The sequence below is a fragment of the Ahaetulla prasina genome, chromosome 7 (assembly GCF_028640845.1).
Source record: "Ahaetulla prasina isolate Xishuangbanna chromosome 7, ASM2864084v1, whole genome shotgun sequence".
NCBI classification, from domain to species: Eukaryota; Metazoa; Chordata; class Lepidosauria; order Squamata; family Colubridae; genus Ahaetulla; species Ahaetulla prasina.
In genome coordinates this window covers 35,797,003-35,814,718 of record NC_080545.1, presented here as the reverse complement: position 1 = coordinate 35,814,718, position 17,716 = coordinate 35,797,003, and the positions used below count along the sequence as shown (strand labels likewise).

The window sequence follows — 17,716 nt, the reverse complement described above, 5'->3', positions numbered from 1 at the left end:
AAAGTGGATGCCAATCACTTGGACCAGATTGAGAAACTGAGAGCAAAGGCCTGCTGGATTACCAATGATTGACACACTCGTAAAGGAAGAATACGGGTACCCCTCAACTTACGTCCAACATTGAGCCTCAAATCTGTGTTGCTAAGTGAGACAGCTGTTCAGTGAGCTTTCACCCATTTTACAACCTTTCTTGCCACTGTTGTTAAGTGAATAGTTGCAGCTCTTAAGTAAGTCACATGGTCATTAAGTGAATCTGGCTTCCAGTGGGCTTCCTTGGTCAGGAGGTTGCAAAGGGGATTGTGTGACTCCGGGACACCGCGACCGTCATAAATATGAGTCACTTGTCAAGCATCCGAATTTGGATCACCTGGCCATGGGGATGCTGCAATGGTTGTTAAGTGTGAAAAACGGTCATAAATCCCTTTTTCCAGTGCCATTATAACTTTCAATGGTCACTAAATGGACTGTTTTAAGTTGAGAACTACCTGTATTTGGGAAGTCTAGGTACTTAATGTACACGTTTTACTATAAACATTCATGATTTAAACCTGGCTAGTCAAAACAAGCTAAGATTATGTGCAGGCCAAAATAAACTTAAGATACTCCAAAGACCATGTAGCAGAGTCGCCCATACACTCTGTACAAAGCTGATTCCAGATGTGCTGGAATTGAACCAATTTGATAAGTCTTGTAACAGGAAGTCCTCAATCTACGACCACTTGCATAGTGACCATGTTATAACCTATGGGGGGGGGGGTGTAACCAAATGTATGTCCCGGTTCTGAAATTCCAGCTGTCGGGGCCATAGCAAACCAGGGTTTCCATTTAACAATGGTGATTTTTGTTTAACCATGGTGGGATTTGCTTAGTGACTGACACAACAATGGTCGTAAAATGGTTGGAGGGTCCTGTTTGACAACTGTCTTACTATGTGATCATCATAGGAAGATTGTGTGAAGGATATATGATCTTCTGTCAGATCTTAGGTACGGACATACGACATCTGTCAAGCTTGGCCATGATGGTCGTAAGTCAAGGACTGCCATCAAATTGGAAAACAGTACAGGTAATCCTCGACTTACAACTTTTCATATTGTGACCGTTCAAAGTTACAATGCCACTGTTGACCATTTTTCACATTTATGACCATTGCAGTATCCCAATGGTCACATGATTTACAGTCAGATGCTTAGCAACTGACTTGCATTTACAATGGTTGCAATGTCCTGGGGTCATGTAATTCCTCTTTTGTGACCGTTGGACAAGCAAAGTCACTGGGGGAGCCAGATTCATTTAACAACTGCCTGACTGACTTAAACAATGATTCACTTAACAGCATTAGCAAGAAAACTCATAAAATGGGTCCAAGCTCACTGAACAGCTGTCTTGCTTAGCCACAGAGATTTGGGGAAGCCAGATTCACTTAATGACCATGTGACTGATTTAACACCTGCAGTGATTTCCTTTACAAACGTGGCAAGGGACGTCAGAAAATGGGACAAGTTCACTTCGTAAATTGTTCACTTAACAACGTAAAGCTCAGTCTCAATTTGTGGTCATAAACGGAAGACTAACCTAGAGGGAAAGGCTGAATTGGATTGATTCGGGATCTGGCCAAGCAGCCATCTGAAGCATGTGGCATAAATAGAATTAATCCCATCTGATGAAGGCCGGCCATCTATTCAATGGAATTAGAGAACTTGGTACATGCTCAGAGGCGGGCAAGAGAGATGGACAGAAACTCCAGGTGGAAAATCTCCTTTCATTATTAAGCTTTTGGGTTTTTGAGAGAGCGGAGAAGGTGGAAGGATGGTCAGCCAGCCAATAGGATGCCAGTATGGCATTTGGACTGAATAGAGCGAGTCCTCCGATTTATGATCACTATTCAAAGCAAAATCTCCTCTTCCCCAGATTGCATCTCGGATTCCCCAGATTGTATCTTGGATTTGGCCCATTGGTTAGGAAATTAGACTTCAGTACAGCTGGTCAGCGCCTTACAATCACAATGGAGGCCCAAATTTATCTGCCTAAAGGGTCTTCCGGGCTGCAATTTCATTTCTTTTCTAGGTAGTACTTCACACAACCACACTTGAGTCACCACACTTGTTAAGTGTTGCTTTAGTGAGTTTTGCCTTCTTTGATGAGTTTTCTTGCTATTGTTGTTAAAAGAATCAATGCAGTTGTTAAATTAGAGCCTGGTTGTTAAACAAATCCGGATTACCTATTGACTTTGCTTGGCAGAAGGTTGCAAAAGGGGATCCCATGATCCCAGGATGCTGCGACTGTCATAAATATGAGTCAGTTGCAAAACGTCTGAATTGTGATCACGTGATCACAGGGATGATGTGACAGTCTTAAGTGTGAAAACCAGTTTTAAGTCATTTTCTTTGTTGTACCTTTCAATGGTCACTAAATAAACTGAATGATAATCCTCAATTTACAACCATTCGCTTAATGACCGTTGGTCATAAGCACCAAAAAAAAAGGACTTAGCAACCTATTCCACACTTACGACCATTGCAGCATCCCCATGGTCACAGAATAAAAAATCAGACACTTGGCACCTGACTGATATTTATGATGGTCGCCATGTCTCAAGGTCACAGGATCCCCTTCTGCGACCTTCTGACAAGCGGGAAGCCATGGTTCACTTAACAACCGTGTAACTAAGCTAACACCGACAGGGATTCATTTAATGACAGCGGCAAGACAGGTCATGACATGGGGGCCAAACTCACTTAATAAGTGTGTCACTTAGAGACAGAAATGTTGGGCTCAATTGTGGTCAAGGAGAACCTGTAAAAGTAATAAATTTTCTGCCCGGAAGACCCTTTAGCAACATAAATTTGGAGTTCCATTGCAGTCATAAGTTGAGAATTAGCTGAAATTTCTTTACCTGTCTTTATGGTGAAAGTCATAATATAACCCTGCTCAAGCAGGGGGTTGGACTAGATGACCTCCAATGTCCCTTCCAACTCTGTTATTCCATGATTCTGTAAGGGTCTCCTGCTCAACTTTATGACCGCAATTGAGTCTGACATTTGCCGTTGCTGAGACAGCAGTTTGGTGTGGTTTTCCCCATTTCCCTGCCACCTGCTTGACACCAACTGCCCGTTCGGGGTCAGGCAGGCAGGATCAGATACAGGGGACCTTGGCAGCAGCTAGATCTTGACATGTAGGGTTTAGACCAAAAATAAATAAATAAAAGAAGACTGAAAAAAAGAAAAATAAATCACCACAAAAAGCTGCAAAAGAGGTGGTGAGGGAGAAGACATTCAGGCAGGCAATGCAGCCAAACAGTGAATGGGCTGAACCAAAGAGCCCAGGGCAGAAGGCTGGAGGCCCTTTGGCCAGGGCAAATGGCTGGGAGAGGCCCAGCGGAGGAGGAAAGCTGGCTGTAAATGGGCTGAGGCTGGAGACTGGAGGCGAAGGAGGCATGGCCAAGGGTAGGAGCCTCAAGGTCCCCTTCTGGACCAGCATACTCAAAAAAATAATTGGGTCAGGTTAAAAAGAGTTAAATTAAATAAAGTATAATGAAGTAATTTAATTAAATACATATATTTCCATATGCTTAATTATTTGTCACATTAAATATATTGCCACTCCATTAGGAATGCTATAAGATACCAAAGTCTTTTTTTTATTATTTACATTTATATCCCGCCCTTCTCCGAAGACTCAGGGCAGCTTACATTGTGTAAGGCAATAGTCTCATTCTATTTGTATATTTATATACAAAGTCAACTTATTACCCCCCCAACAATCTGGGTCCTCATTTTACCTACCTTATAAAGGATGGAAGGCTGAGTCAACCTTGGGCCTGGTGGGACTCGAGCCTGCAGTAATTGCAAGCAGCTGTGTTTAATAACAGGCTTCTTACAGCCTGAGCCACACCACGGCCCTTATCTTTTGCTAAAATTCAGGGTTTTCGAATTTCCACTTACCCTTTGTTCTTAACACATACATTTTTCAAGTGAACAAAGCTGGATGGGAAGATACCCTGAAAAAAGAAGTTAAATAATGCAATAAACCATCAAGAGTGATATAAACATGTGTTTTTAAAGAGTCAATAATTTCTAGACAGAAACATTGTGTATCTTTATATATTCAGACAGTCCATAACATATGAAATGTGCCTGGATAAACAACATTTTGAAAGCAATTTATACATTTGATTTTGGTTGCTATTGTAGAAAAGGAACAAATGATGTCTGAGAATGTGATCAATCAAATTTTGAAGCTTAACTTTGAAGCAACAGCAACTCTTAAGCACCTGTTCTCTTAAGAACAGAAGTTCGCATTTGTAACTTAAGCTCATAAAGCTAAAATTGAAGACTACACCTTGAATGTGGTTGGTCAGCCAGTTATGACTCCATCTGGTGGTGATGCTATCTAACCCACATTTTTCTTCTTTATCTAGTAGTAGGTTATGATCTACTTTGTCAAATGCCTTACTGAAGTCCAAATAAATTATATTGACAGCATTCCTCTGGTCCACTAATTTTGTCACTTTGTCAAAGAATGCAATAAGATTAGTCTGGCATGATCTCTTTTTAACAAACCCATGTCGGCTTTTGGTTATTATTTTGTTTGCTTCTAGGTGTTTGCTGATTCATTGCTTGATTATCTTTTCCAGAATCTTCCCTGGTATTGCGATCAGGCTGATAGGTCTAGTTTCCTGGATCTATTTGTTTCCCTTTTTTGAAGATGGGAACTACATCAGTTTTTTTTCCTCTGGCAGTTCCCCGGTGCTCCAGGATTTTTGAAAGATATCGTACAGTGGTTCTGAGATTTCATCTGCCCATTCCTTCAGAACCTTGGGGTGTAATCCATCTGGTCCTAGTGATTTGAACTTGTCTAGGGTAGACAGGTGTTCACTTACCATTTTCTTCCCTATTTTAACTTGTGTTCCTAATCTGTTTTTTGTGGTGCTGTTTTTGATAGGTTTGTCAGAGTAAGAATATTCATGGACTGGAATAGATCAGCCAATGGGGACTGAATGGAGGCATGATAACAGGCTCAGCCAATGAAGGCTGTTTAGAAAAAGAAACTTAAGCTAGAAATCTGGACATGGCTTAGGCAACTGTGCAGAAGCTTAACTGACCTGTATAGATTGTTTTACAGAAAGGATTCAGCTTTTGGAGATGCAGTAGCCTTGGCAAATGGCCAGAAGGGTAAAGTCATTGGAAGTAATGTGTGGGTGCATATTCCAAAAGCAATTAGAAGAAAGGGACAATCAAAGGCTAGAAAGCTCAGGTTTATGGGTTATGAGCCAGGTTCAAAAGGCTATCAATTTAGCGATGGGAGCAAAAGAATAGTAAGTTCCAGGTCTGCTGGAAAATTGGAATAGAATTGATGCAAATTTTGGACTGATTCACTTAGTGACAGTGATTCACTTAATAATGGTAACTCACTTAGTGATGGTAACTCTCTTAGTGACGGTGTCAGCGTTCAGGGAGAAGAAACTGGAGAAGCTGAAAAAGATATGAAGCAACAGAGGGTTGAAGCATAGGAGCAGTCCCTGCCACACAGGTCAGAGTGATGGAACAAGGGGATTCCACCTGACAGGTATTCTGCTAGTAAAGTTAAAGTGTGTAATGTATAGTATGAGCCAAGAAACTATAAGGAAGTATTGGCATTCGCTAAAATAGAACAAGTAAAGTGGAAAGAAGCCATGGACAAGGAAATGAAATCCATGGATGAATGTAATATGTTCACATGTATGACTTTGCAAAGCCATAGGATGCAAGTGGGTATACAAGAAGAAAGTACTACCCAACAATGAGGTACAATATACGGCAAGGTTAGTGGCAAGGTTTTCCCCGATGAAAAATGTGCACTATGATGAGGTATTCGCGCCAATGGTGAAGAGTGAAAGCATAAGGCTTGCACTAGCGTTGGCACTGGCACATGGCCATAAAATTTGGCATTTTGACATAACCACTGCATTCCTCAATGCAGAATTAGAGGAAGAAATTTACACGGTTCAAGCACCAGGATATTAAAGTAAAAAGCCTAACATGGTGTATAAATTGAACAAGGCCATTTACGGGCTGAAGCAGTCAGCTAGGAATTGGAATATCTGTTTAGATACTGCATTGAAGGGTCTTGGGTTCAAGTGTTGCAAGGCTGATGGTCGCATATACACTGGAAAGTTACAAGGTGGGGATTGCCAACTATTAGCATTTGTGGATGATCTTTGCTTCATTGCAAAAGATGTATCACAGTAAAAGGGTTCTCAGGTATTTGAAGGGAACTGTGAATGTGGGTCTTCAAATACAGGTCTAGGAAGAAAATTAAATTATTTGACTTTATTTCTATTCCAGTCATGAAGGGAGGAGCATCAGAGTATGAATATTCATGGACTGGAATAGATCAGCCAATGGGGATTGAATGGAGACATAGTAACAAGGTCAGCCAATGAATAGGCATGGTAACAGGCTCAGCTAATGAAGACTGTTTAGAAACAGAAACTTAAGCTAGAAGTCTGGGCGTGGTTTAGGCAAATGAATCTGTGCAGAAGCTTAACTGACCTGTATAGAGGAGGCTGTCTTTGTATTAAGCTCTGTGCTCAGCTCTGAAATGAAACAACCCTGAACTAGTCTGCTCTGCTGAAATAAAACTAATTGTTCTCTCCTGCCTTGTGTTTTGCTTGTAACAGCTACCACGTTGAAGAGGAATCTATATTGGTATTGTACATTTATCTTCATGTATTATTATGTATATAAAGAAGTGAACGAATCCTGCTGCATCAGTCTGCCTGTGTGTGCTTTATTTAATGCTTGATTTAATTTCTGTGCTTGAATTTAGTGCTTGATTTAATTTCTGCAACAAACTCTGACAAGGTTGGACTGTTTTTTTTCCCTTTGTGTAAAGACAGATGCAAAAAACGAGTCAAGTCGTTCTGCTTTCTCACTGTTGCTTGTCACCTTCTTGCCATTTTCTCCCAGCAATGGACCAATTGTTTCTTTGACTTTTTTCTTGTTTTTAACATGTTGGAAAAAGTTTTTTTTGGTTATTTTTTACCTTCGTCGCAAGCCATTGTTCATTGTGAGCCTTAGCTTTCCTCACTTCATCTTTATAGGCTTGGGCTATTTGCTGATAATCTGCCTTATTTATTTGCCCCTCTTTCCACTTTTTATACTAGTCCTTTTTGTCTTTCAATTTGTCAGATAGTTCTTTATGTATCCATGCTGGTTTCTTTTGAGATCTATTATTTTTCTTCTTCATTGGTATTGTGCTAGGCTGGGCTTTTATAATCTCACTTTTCAAAATTTCCCAAGCTTCTTGAATTGTTTTCCCCTTGAGGATTCTCATCCATGGAATCCTTCCCAAGCTCTCTCTAAGTTTATTAAAATTAGTTCTCTTAAAGTCCAAGACTCTAGTTTGATTTTGTTCTATTGCTTGTGCTTGCATAATGTTGAATTCCAATATTGCGTGATCACTTGCCCCCAAGGTTCCTGTAGCTTCAACACCTTCTATCATTTCATCACTGTTAGTGAGAATTAAGTTCAATATGGCTGATCCCCTTGTTCCCTTCTCTACTTTTTGGGAAACAAAGTTGTCTGCTAGTTTTGTTAGGAACCTGTTGGATCTTCCACTTGGTGCAGAATTTGTCTCCCAGTTGATGTCAGGGTAGTTAAAATCCCCCATTACTATTGTGATGTGCTTCCTACATACCTTAGTTAGCTGACTAGCAAAAAATTCATCTATTTCCTCTGTTTGGTTGAATGGCCTATAGTATGGACCTATGGCAATTGTTACAGTGGTTATGTCTGCTGTGTAGGCAGCTGTATTCTGAGATGCATTTCCTGCCTCTCTAGGAGTTGCCTTTAGCTGCTCCTGTGAGGCATTTTCCGGTTCCTGTCATATGTATATATATACTCCTAATGATGGCTTATCAGGGCTAACTGCATTTTGATTAAACTTCTTGAAACATGCTGTCAAAAGTCTGAATCCATGTATTCCTAATACATTTGAGGCATACCTTCAAAAGCCAAGCAGTTGAAGCAAGCAACTCACCAGCATGGCAGCTGCTAACAGCATGCCTCTGTTTGAAGCCATGAGGGTGAGTGGAGACTGAAGCAGCAATTGGGATAAGTTCAGGGTGGAATTTGAAGACTATTCCTTAGCTACAGGCTTAAATGATAAGCTGGCAGCAGTACAAGCCACCACATTAAGGAGATTGATGGGCAGTGAATGCCTCCACATTTATAAACACAATTAAACCCTCACTGAGGAACAAAAAAGCGACATCAAAGCTATCTTAGATGCATTAGAGGTTTATTTTAGACCTCTTAAAAATGTCATTTATGAAAGATATATATTTGGCAGCTGCAAACAAGAAGATGATGAAACAATAGATAGCTTTGTCACACGCTTAAGGGAAAAGGCTGCAAGCTGTGACTATGGCCTCTTCAGAGACTAACCTATTTGGGACAAAATAGTTTTGGGTGTGAAAGTGAAAGCACACACTGTCACCTCTTGAGGGAGCACAACTGAAGCCTACAAGCAGCAACTGAGATGTGTCGGACTATAGAACTTACTGACAAACGGCTGAGAGCTCTAGAACGGGTTAATGATTATGTCAATACAGTTTCTAAACAACAGCTAAATATGATGAACTATCAACACAAGTGCCACCATAAAATGCAGCTTGATAATTCGTTCACAAATAATCAAGTCGCATCCAAGTATTGCGGCAGTGTGCATATACAAGAGAGAGAGTGGTGCCTCGCATATGGAAAAATCTGCAGAGTGTGTGGGAGGTTAAATCACTTTGTAGGAGTGTGTCAGGCACATAAAATGGAAGTGAGGAAGCTGCACACAATTGAGCAAATGTCAGACTCAGAGGATGCATTCTTTTTTACCACTGATGTGGTTTATAAGAAAGAATGTATTGATGCAGTACACTCTAGGGGCAAAATATGGTTTGTAAATCTCAGGTTTAATAATTCAACCCTGCCAGCTGGACTCGGGTGCAACATGTGAGTCTAAAAAATAAAAAATAAAATGAAACTGGCACCTGAGATACTTCTCCAGCCTAGTAGTACTAAACTGAAGTTATATTCGGGGGAACTAATGGAGTCATTGGGGCTATTTCAAACAGAATGCAGCATACGTGAGGATATTTATAAACTTGAATTTGAGATTGTGGAAGCTGATCAGAAACTTTCCCCTCCAGCAAAGGGGAGGGAACTCCAAACCCCAGCAAGCCCAACCTGGTCTTCTACAAGAGTGACAGCAAGGGGGACGACGATTTGATGGTAAGTGGAACCATCACCCCTTTGACCGCTCAGATGGAGATCTTAGTGCCCCTCTCAGGAGCAAGAGGGGCCTTCACTGCCCTGGTCAACTCGGGTTACACCCGCTTCTTGGTTAGCCAATGGACTGTGGAAAAGATGGGATTGAGACTTAAAAAATTGAAGCAGACTATGAAATTTGAACAAGTTGATGGCTCCCTCACTGGGGGGTTGCCCGCCACATGCCTAACCGAGACAGTAACCCTGAAGGCAGGGAGTCACGAGGAAACTATTCAATTATAATAGCCCCCTAAATGGCAGAGACTATGATATTGGGGTTGGCGTGGCTGAAGAAAGGGAATCCACCAGTCAACTAGAAGAACAACAGATGACGTGAGGATGGGAAAGATAGAACCTGTGAATGCACTAGCTTAGAGTGGCCAAAAGGGGCTGGCCGTCCCAAAGGACCTAGCTGAAGCATTTTGCAAACTGCTATCATATATATTCCCTCCCCATCACCCCACTGAGTGTGCCATTGAAATACTGCCTGGGGCGAAATTACCCAAAGCAAATTTGTACTTAATGTCCTCAACAGAGATAGAGGAACTCAGAAGTTTCATGGATAAAAATCTAGCTAGGGGCTTTACCCACCCAGCAAAATCTAGGATGGCAGCTCCAGTGCTCTTCAAAGAAAAGAAAGATAGGTCTTGGACTGTGAGAGTCTGGCAACCATCAAGATCACCACTGCAGGTGTTTGAGAAAGAGATGGACTGTTCCCATAACAAAATGATGTCTCATAATTGGACAATGTGATCATCCAGGGGGGCGGGGGCGGGGGGGGGGAAGGGAAGTTATTGTTTAACTAAGCAAGCATTTGCGGGGGGAAATCAGAGCTGGTTTTGCTTATTCAGTATCAAAATGGTGTATCCAATAAAGGTTTACTTTGGGAATTCAAAGCTCCCAAGAGTGTTTCCTTATTTTGGGTTCACTAGTCGGACAGTTGAGACAATTGAGACTGCAGCCCCAACTTTATAAAATCAGACTTCCAAGCAAGGGAATGATAGAGGTGTAGTGACCTTACCAATAGTAAAAAGGATGACATTTTCTATTTTGAGTGGGGAAGGCAAATTATTCAAAATATGTACTTTAAGACTTAGTGAGTTAGACTTATTTGAGCTTTATTTTATAAAGCACAGACAACATTAAAAATTGCACTACAGAATTAAGGATTCATGGCTAAAAACAACAGGATCCTGTGGTGCGGGGATTCTAAGTATTGCAACAATGGCATTGAGAGACACATGCAGAGTTATCTTTTTCTTAGTGCATCTTAGCCTAGTCCATAGCGAACTATAGTTTCCCTTTCACTCTTGTCAAATAATTAACGCAGACTTAAACGTTATTACCACTTGGCATATACTTTGTATGACTGCTCAATAAACTATGTATATTTACTTTTATATGAATACCTCAGGTTTTCACACACATTTTAATTTAGAAGCAAAAATTAATTTACCTTGAGATTTGGGTTTTTTAAAGCAAATCCTCTGTACCAGCCTGAAAAGAAATATTTTATATTTCATTTTACTTTATTTATAGAGTGCCTGATTTCCAAATATCTCTGGACAGTTTCCAGCTAAAAACCAGTTTATCAAAAGAAAAGGACAACAGAAATACAACTGTAAGAATTTATAGTTCAACTTCCATATATATTTAATATGAAAATTTACCTGTATGTATCTTCCCCAAATAACAAAAATAGACAGGGTTATTTATAGAATACAGCAGATCAGATTCATACCATTCAATAGCATTTCTACATAAAGAATAATGCAGGTTTCAGAAGTGACACAGTTGCTTTAATAGTTTGAAAACTCTTTTAAGCCCTTTTTAATCTCTTTAATTCCGTGTTTAACAGTTATAGAAAGAAAATATGCTCAAATTTAGTGGCCAGGACTAAGGAAATCCAAATTTAAAAACTGTTCTAATTAATCTTGGGGTAATCATTTATACATACAGTGGGGTAAAAAAGTATTTAGTCAGCCACCAGTTGTGCAAGTTCTCCCACTGAAAAAGATGAGAGAGGCCTGTAATTGTTATCATAGGTATACCTCAACTAGGAGAGACAACATGAGAAAACACATCCAGAAAATCACATTGTCTGATTCGTAACAAATTTATTTGCAAATTATGGTGGAAAATAAGTATTTGGTCAATATCAAAAGTTCATCTCAATACTTTGTTATATATCCTTTGTTGGCAATGACAGAGGTCAAACTTTTCTGTACATCTTGACAAGGTTTTCACACACTGTTGCTGCTATGTTGGCCCATTCCTCTATGCAGATCTCCTCTAGAGCAGTGATGTTTTGGGGCTGTCGCTGGGCAACATGAACTTTCAACTCCCTCCAAAGGTTTTCTATGGGGTTGAGATCTGGTGACTGGCTAGGCCACTCCAGGACCTTGAAATGCTTCTTATGGAGCCACTCCTTCGTTGCCCGGGCGGTGTGTTTAGGATCATGGTCATGCTGAAAGACCCAGCCATGTTTCATCTTCAATGCCCTTGCTGATGGAAGGAGGTTTGCACTCAAAATTTCACGATACATGGCCCCATTCATTCTTTCCTTTACACGGATCAGTCGTCCTGGTCCCTTTGCAGAGAAACAGCCCCACAGCATGATGTTGCCACTCCCATGCTTCACAGTAGGTATGGTGTTCTTTGGATGCAACTCAGCATTCTCTCTCCTCCAAACACGTCGAGTTGAGTTTCTACCAAACAGTTCTATTTTGGTTTCATCTGACCATATGACATTCTACCAATCCTCTTCTGCATCATCCAAATGCTCTCTAGCAAACTTCAGACGGGCCCGGACATGTACTGGCTTAAGCAGGGGGACACGTCTGGCACTGCAGGATCTGAGTCCCTGGCGATGTAGTGTGTTACTGATGGTAGCCTTTGTTACGTTGGTCCCAGCTCTCTGCAGGTCATTCACTAGATCCCCCCGTGTGGTTCTGGGATATTTGCTCACCGTTCTTGTGATCGTTTTGACCCCATGGGGTGAGATCTTGCATGGAGCCCCAGATCGAGGGAGATTATCAGTGGTCTTGTATGTCTTCCATTTTCTAATTATTCCTCCCACAGTTGATTTCTTCACACCAAGCTGCTTGCCTATTGCAGATTCAGTCTTCCCAGCCTGGTGCAGGTCTACAATTTTGTTTCTGGTGTCCTTCGACAGCTCTTCACCATAGTGGAGTTTGGAGTGTGACTGTTTGAGGTTGTGGACAGGTGTCTTTTATACTGATAACAAGTTCAAACAGGTACCATTAATACAGGTAATGAGTGGAGAACAGAGGAGCCTCTTAAAGTAGAAGTTACAGGTCTGTGAGAGCCAGAAATCTTGTTTGTTTATAGGTGACCAAATACTTATTTTCCACCATAATTTGCAAATAAATTCGTTACAAATCAGACAATGTGATTTTCTGGATGTGTTTTCTCATGTTGACTCTCCTAGTTGAGGTATACCTATGATGACAATTACAGGGCTCTCTCATCTTTTTCAGTGGGAGAACTTGCACAATTGGTGGTTGACTAAATACTTTTTTGCCCCACTGTAATTACACACTTGTATCTCCGCTTCAAAAGCTGCTCCTAGCTGTCTTTGCATGTATGTGACAAAGACAAAGCAAAATCTTACAAAACAACTCCAGAGTATTGCAGTATTTCTACAGTGCTCTATTTTCTACCCTATATCTCAGTGGTATCAAACTCTATTTCATTGAGAGCCACATCAGGGTTGTATTTGACCTCAGGGGACCAGGGGGATATGGCCAGGTAGGGCGTGGCCAATTCAACAACACTTATCAAGGCTCTGTTTTCAGCCATAACAGCCTCCTGCAGCTCTCTGCCAGCGAAAAAGAAGGTGGCAAATGGAGCCTGGAAGGGCTTTGCGTGGCCTTGCTGAGCTCCATTTTCACTGGCAGAGGCACAGAAGACCTGTCCTTCGCTGTTCCCAGGGTGGGCCTGGAGGCCAGATCTAAGCACCGAATCCAGTCCACGGGCCTTGGGTTTGACACCCCTGCTATATCTCATCACATCATACAAATATATGTACCTTCATACAAAAACACTCAATCTAACACAATCTTATGGACTTAATTTAAAATACATAAACTAATCTTTTTGAGGAGAGAGCGTAACAGTTCATTATAAAGAATTAATGTATACACCAATCAGATCTTATTCTATAGTTATTGCTAGAAAAAAAATGTACTATATTCAAAATAATTATTTCCCTTGCAATTAGAGCTATCTTTTTACAGCAACAAACTGGATAGATTATTTTGAGACATTTTCAGCTGGATAAATTTTACTGTTATTCAAGCATCAATTATTTCAATAACTTTTTGTTCAGACCAAATTAAATTTGGCTATTATTCTTATTAAATAGGTTTTCAACTTCAGCTAAAAGTTAAAGTTAAAGTTAAAGCATAAATATAAATTATGCTAAAGCAATTTATATTTGCTTTAGCATAATTAGGTTTAATTAGATTTTTTAGTCTCTTGTCAAGTGACAGTTCCTTGCTTTTTCAACACTTACCATGACATTTTTCTAGTATTTGAACAGTGTCTCCAATCTCCAGTGATAAACCATGAGGGACTGTTCCTCGAAAACTTGCAATTACTAGAAAAGATATTAAATTCTATTGAACCATATTTTTAAGAAAAGAAAAACCACATTTGATATATAACAGTGTGCTATTGTAAGCAAAAGCACTTAATAAAATCTTCCCACCTCAATTTGCACTGAAATTTCACATCACTGGATTTATAGATACAGTAACAGCCTTCTTTTAAAATCCCTTTTTTATATAAAAAAGGACAGTTTGTTTAATAGCATTGGGGGAGAAATGCAGCAAGAAAATAATTTATGGTTCACAAAAAATATTCTTTAATTATATTCCATAAGTTTAAAGAATACAAAGGAATAAAAAATAAACATAAATGACAAAATTAAAAATATACATTAAAATATTATGAACAGGAATTTTGATGTTACTTTTCTCCCTTTCCGTTCCATTCTTTTTCCCCAATCACTAACCATTACTGAAATATTTATGGTGTAGTTTTAATACTTAATATTAAATATTGGAGATTTTTGCCTACTTCTTCCAGAACTATTCAAAGTGAACAGTTCTGGAATAGTGAATAGGCCTACATAATTTTAATGTTAATTTTAAGGGGATTCTTCTTCCACATCATCCCACTTGTTTGAGTCATTCCATCCAATTGCCAGTAAGCTGTCTAGTGATAAGCCACTTGAAGTCATTGGTACTCTTATCTTTAATTGGCATTAATCTGAATTTAGATTGAATAGCTCTTCAGGTAGAAGTGTGCTTCTGATAGCCAAGGCCTTTAGATACAGAGCTGGAAGCTACTTATCAGTAGTCAACATAAAGGTAGCAAAATGAGCAGGCAGATAGGAATATATTCATAGAATATATTTATTTATTTATTTATTTTATTTATTTTGTCACAACAATATATGTAAGCATCATACAGAAAGGTTATATAGTATATAAACATATATATGAGTAAATATTAGGAGGTATAAGCATATATATATATATAGGAAGAAGAAAAGAAAAACAATAGGAACGGTAGGCACGTTTGTGCGCTTATGCACGCCCCTTATGGTCCTCTTAGGAATGGGGTGAGGTCAATAGTAGAAAGTTTTAGGATAAAGTTTTTAGGATTATGGGAAGAGACCACAGAGTCAGGTAAAGTATTCCAAACACTGATGATTCTGTTACAGAAGTCATATTTTCTGCAATCTAGATTAAAGCGGTTGACATTAAGTTTAAATCTATTGGTTGCTCTTGTATTATTGCAATTAAAGCTGAAGTAGTCTTTAACAGGAAGGACATTACAATAGATGATTCTATGAGTTAAATTTAGGTCTTGTCGAAGGCGACGGAGTTCCAAGTTTTCTAAGCCTAGGATTTCAAGTCTAGTGGGATAAGGTATTTTGTTGTTTACAGAGGAATGGAGAACTCTTCTTGTAAAATATTTCTGGACACGTTCAATTGTATTGATGTCAGAGATATGGTGAGGGTTCCAAACAAGTGAGCTGTATTCTAGAATTGGTCTAGCAAATGTTTTATATGCTCTGGTTAGTAGTGTAGTGTTTTTGGAAAAGAAGCTATGCAAGATTAGGTTTACAACTCTTAGAGCCTTTTTTGCTATGTATTTGCAGTGGGCTTTGGCACTTAGATCATTTGACATGAAAACTCCAAGGTCTTTAACGGGATGGGGGTCATCTGTAAGGTAAGTCCATCAAGTATGTACTTAGTGTTTGGGTTCTTTTTTCCTATATGTAAGACTGAGCATTTGCTGGTTGAGATTTGGAGTTGCCAAGTTTTAGACCAAGCGGTTAGATGATCAAGGTCTTTTTGAATGATAGATGTATTATCACTGGTGTTAAATAGTTTGACATCGTCAGCAAAGAGAACACAATTACTTGAGATATGGCTGCAGTTGTAGCCAATTCCAAAAGCTCAAACAAAGTAGTGTAGTATAGAGAGGGTAATCAGTCTTGAAGACTCCTGGCTATCTTTTGCTATGTACTCTTTTAAATTAGTTCAGTTTCAACATTTCTTTTAATTTGAATTAACTAGCAAGTGGCTTCATCTGTGATTTCAACAACATACAAATATCATTACACTTGTGAAAGGAAACTAACAAAAATTTATGCACATTCAGACATTATATTTGTGCTGAACTCTGTGAGCAAGTTAAGCAAATTACATGATAAACTGACATTTTTCAGCATACTTGAAGGCAACAGATTAGTTTTGAAGAAGTTAGACAATCTGTATGTGGTAACAACTATACTCTCCAGCATGAGGAAAAAACTAGAGTGCTGGACTTAATGTCTTCCTATATCAATTATCCAAGTTATCTCACTCATCATGGTACTGTGGGAAGCCCCCCCTCCTAGAATAATGAAATATTTTGGGAAATATTAAAAAGATAGGATAAAATATTTCCCCTAAAGGAGAAATAAAAAAATCTTAAGGGAGGCAGAAACCACCCCCAGTTTCCCTGCCCCAAACAGAAACTGAGGAGGCCACTTTTTAGAAATGCAGATTTGGTAATCCATTCAAATCAGGATATTTTGAAACAAAGGTAGATTGGTAGGATTAGAAGCAGCCCTCACCCAAGATCCAACACAGGACGAAAGCCATTAGGCACAATAGGAATTGCCCACCACCCTTTCAGAATGCAAGCCCCTTCATTGCACCACCCCAGAGCAGTCCAAACTCCACCTGGGAGCTCAGATAAACAATAAATCAGAGGTTGACCAGATTAGCTCTGACAAACACCTAGGATTTGCATTTCCTCTTTTGCGTATAGAGCCAGCTATGACCCCTACATGACCCCATAGGAATCTGACAACAGCGAGATAGAATATTAAAGGACATGTTCTTGCACAAGAACAGGAAGCTCAAGTACAAAGTCCAAAGAAGGTATTAAAAAACCCCACTCTCAACTCAATTTTGTCAGCTGCCCAGAATCACATGTGGTTCTGCTTCATCAATAAACCATCTTTCCAATCAGCCTCCATGTGTCCAGTGTTTTTCTCCCAGCTTGGAACTGAACCAGATGGATATTCCTTCCAACAGTAGCACTCCTGGATAAAATTCCAAATTTTGAGGGGAGGGGAGGTAGTCCAATTCTCTCTTTCTTTACACAAATCAATATACCACACTGAATTAACATGCATGGTTTAATGATTGAGAAAGGAAATGATAAAAATGTGAAAATACGTTTAATTGGTAAGTAAGACAATAAATTCATTAACATTTGGATAAAAGTTTATAGTACATTCCATAAACCCAAAGTAGAGAAAAAGACAGAAACTGAGATAAGTAAAAGGAAAATGTTCAACTAAACAAGTCCATAGGTGAGAAAGAATGAAAAACCATTAATTTACACGAGAAAGCAAGATTCCAATAAGGAGGAAGCAGCTGTGAAACTTCAGATGTACATGGAGAATTACCAACCCAATCAAGGAACAACAACAATATTTCAAGATTCAACTACAATGCAAATTGCCTTTAGAATACCAGCTGTTCTCTCACAATGGAAAATGGAGTGCATGCAAGATCAGTGACAGCCTTAAAAATCCTGAAGGTGGTTCCTCTCAGTTATGAGATGAACAAAATAAGTACGGTATATTTATAGAACCCTTCCCCCCAATAACCCCCCTAATATCACCCACTTCTGATATAAATAAGGTTTTTTATTTTAAATGTTCAGTTAGCAGTCTTTCAATCAAACATTTCTATGCAAAAGAAGTATTTCAAGACACTTGCTGTTAATAAATGTGTTGCCTTCCAATGAATTAGCAGATTCACAGATAATAGCAAGAAATCTCTATTGATAAATCTTGAGTATAATATGTGGGAATACCC

General features: G+C 39.4%; 1 protein-coding gene across 1 annotated transcript in view; it reads right to left on the bottom strand.

Moving 5' to 3' along the window:
* The window catches only part of DOCK4 (dedicator of cytokinesis 4), a 931,895-nt gene that overhangs the window by 764,282 nt on the left and 149,897 nt on the right, over positions 1-17,716 (bottom strand). The window contains exons 2-4 of the mRNA XM_058189675.1: positions 13,840-13,923; positions 10,759-10,799; positions 3,945-4,000 (exon numbers count right to left, since the gene is read on the bottom strand). Coding sequence (XP_058045658.1) covers positions 3,945-4,000; positions 10,759-10,799; positions 13,840-13,923 — 181 coding nt within the window. The remainder of the gene's footprint in view (positions 1-3,944; positions 4,001-10,758; positions 10,800-13,839; positions 13,924-17,716) is intronic.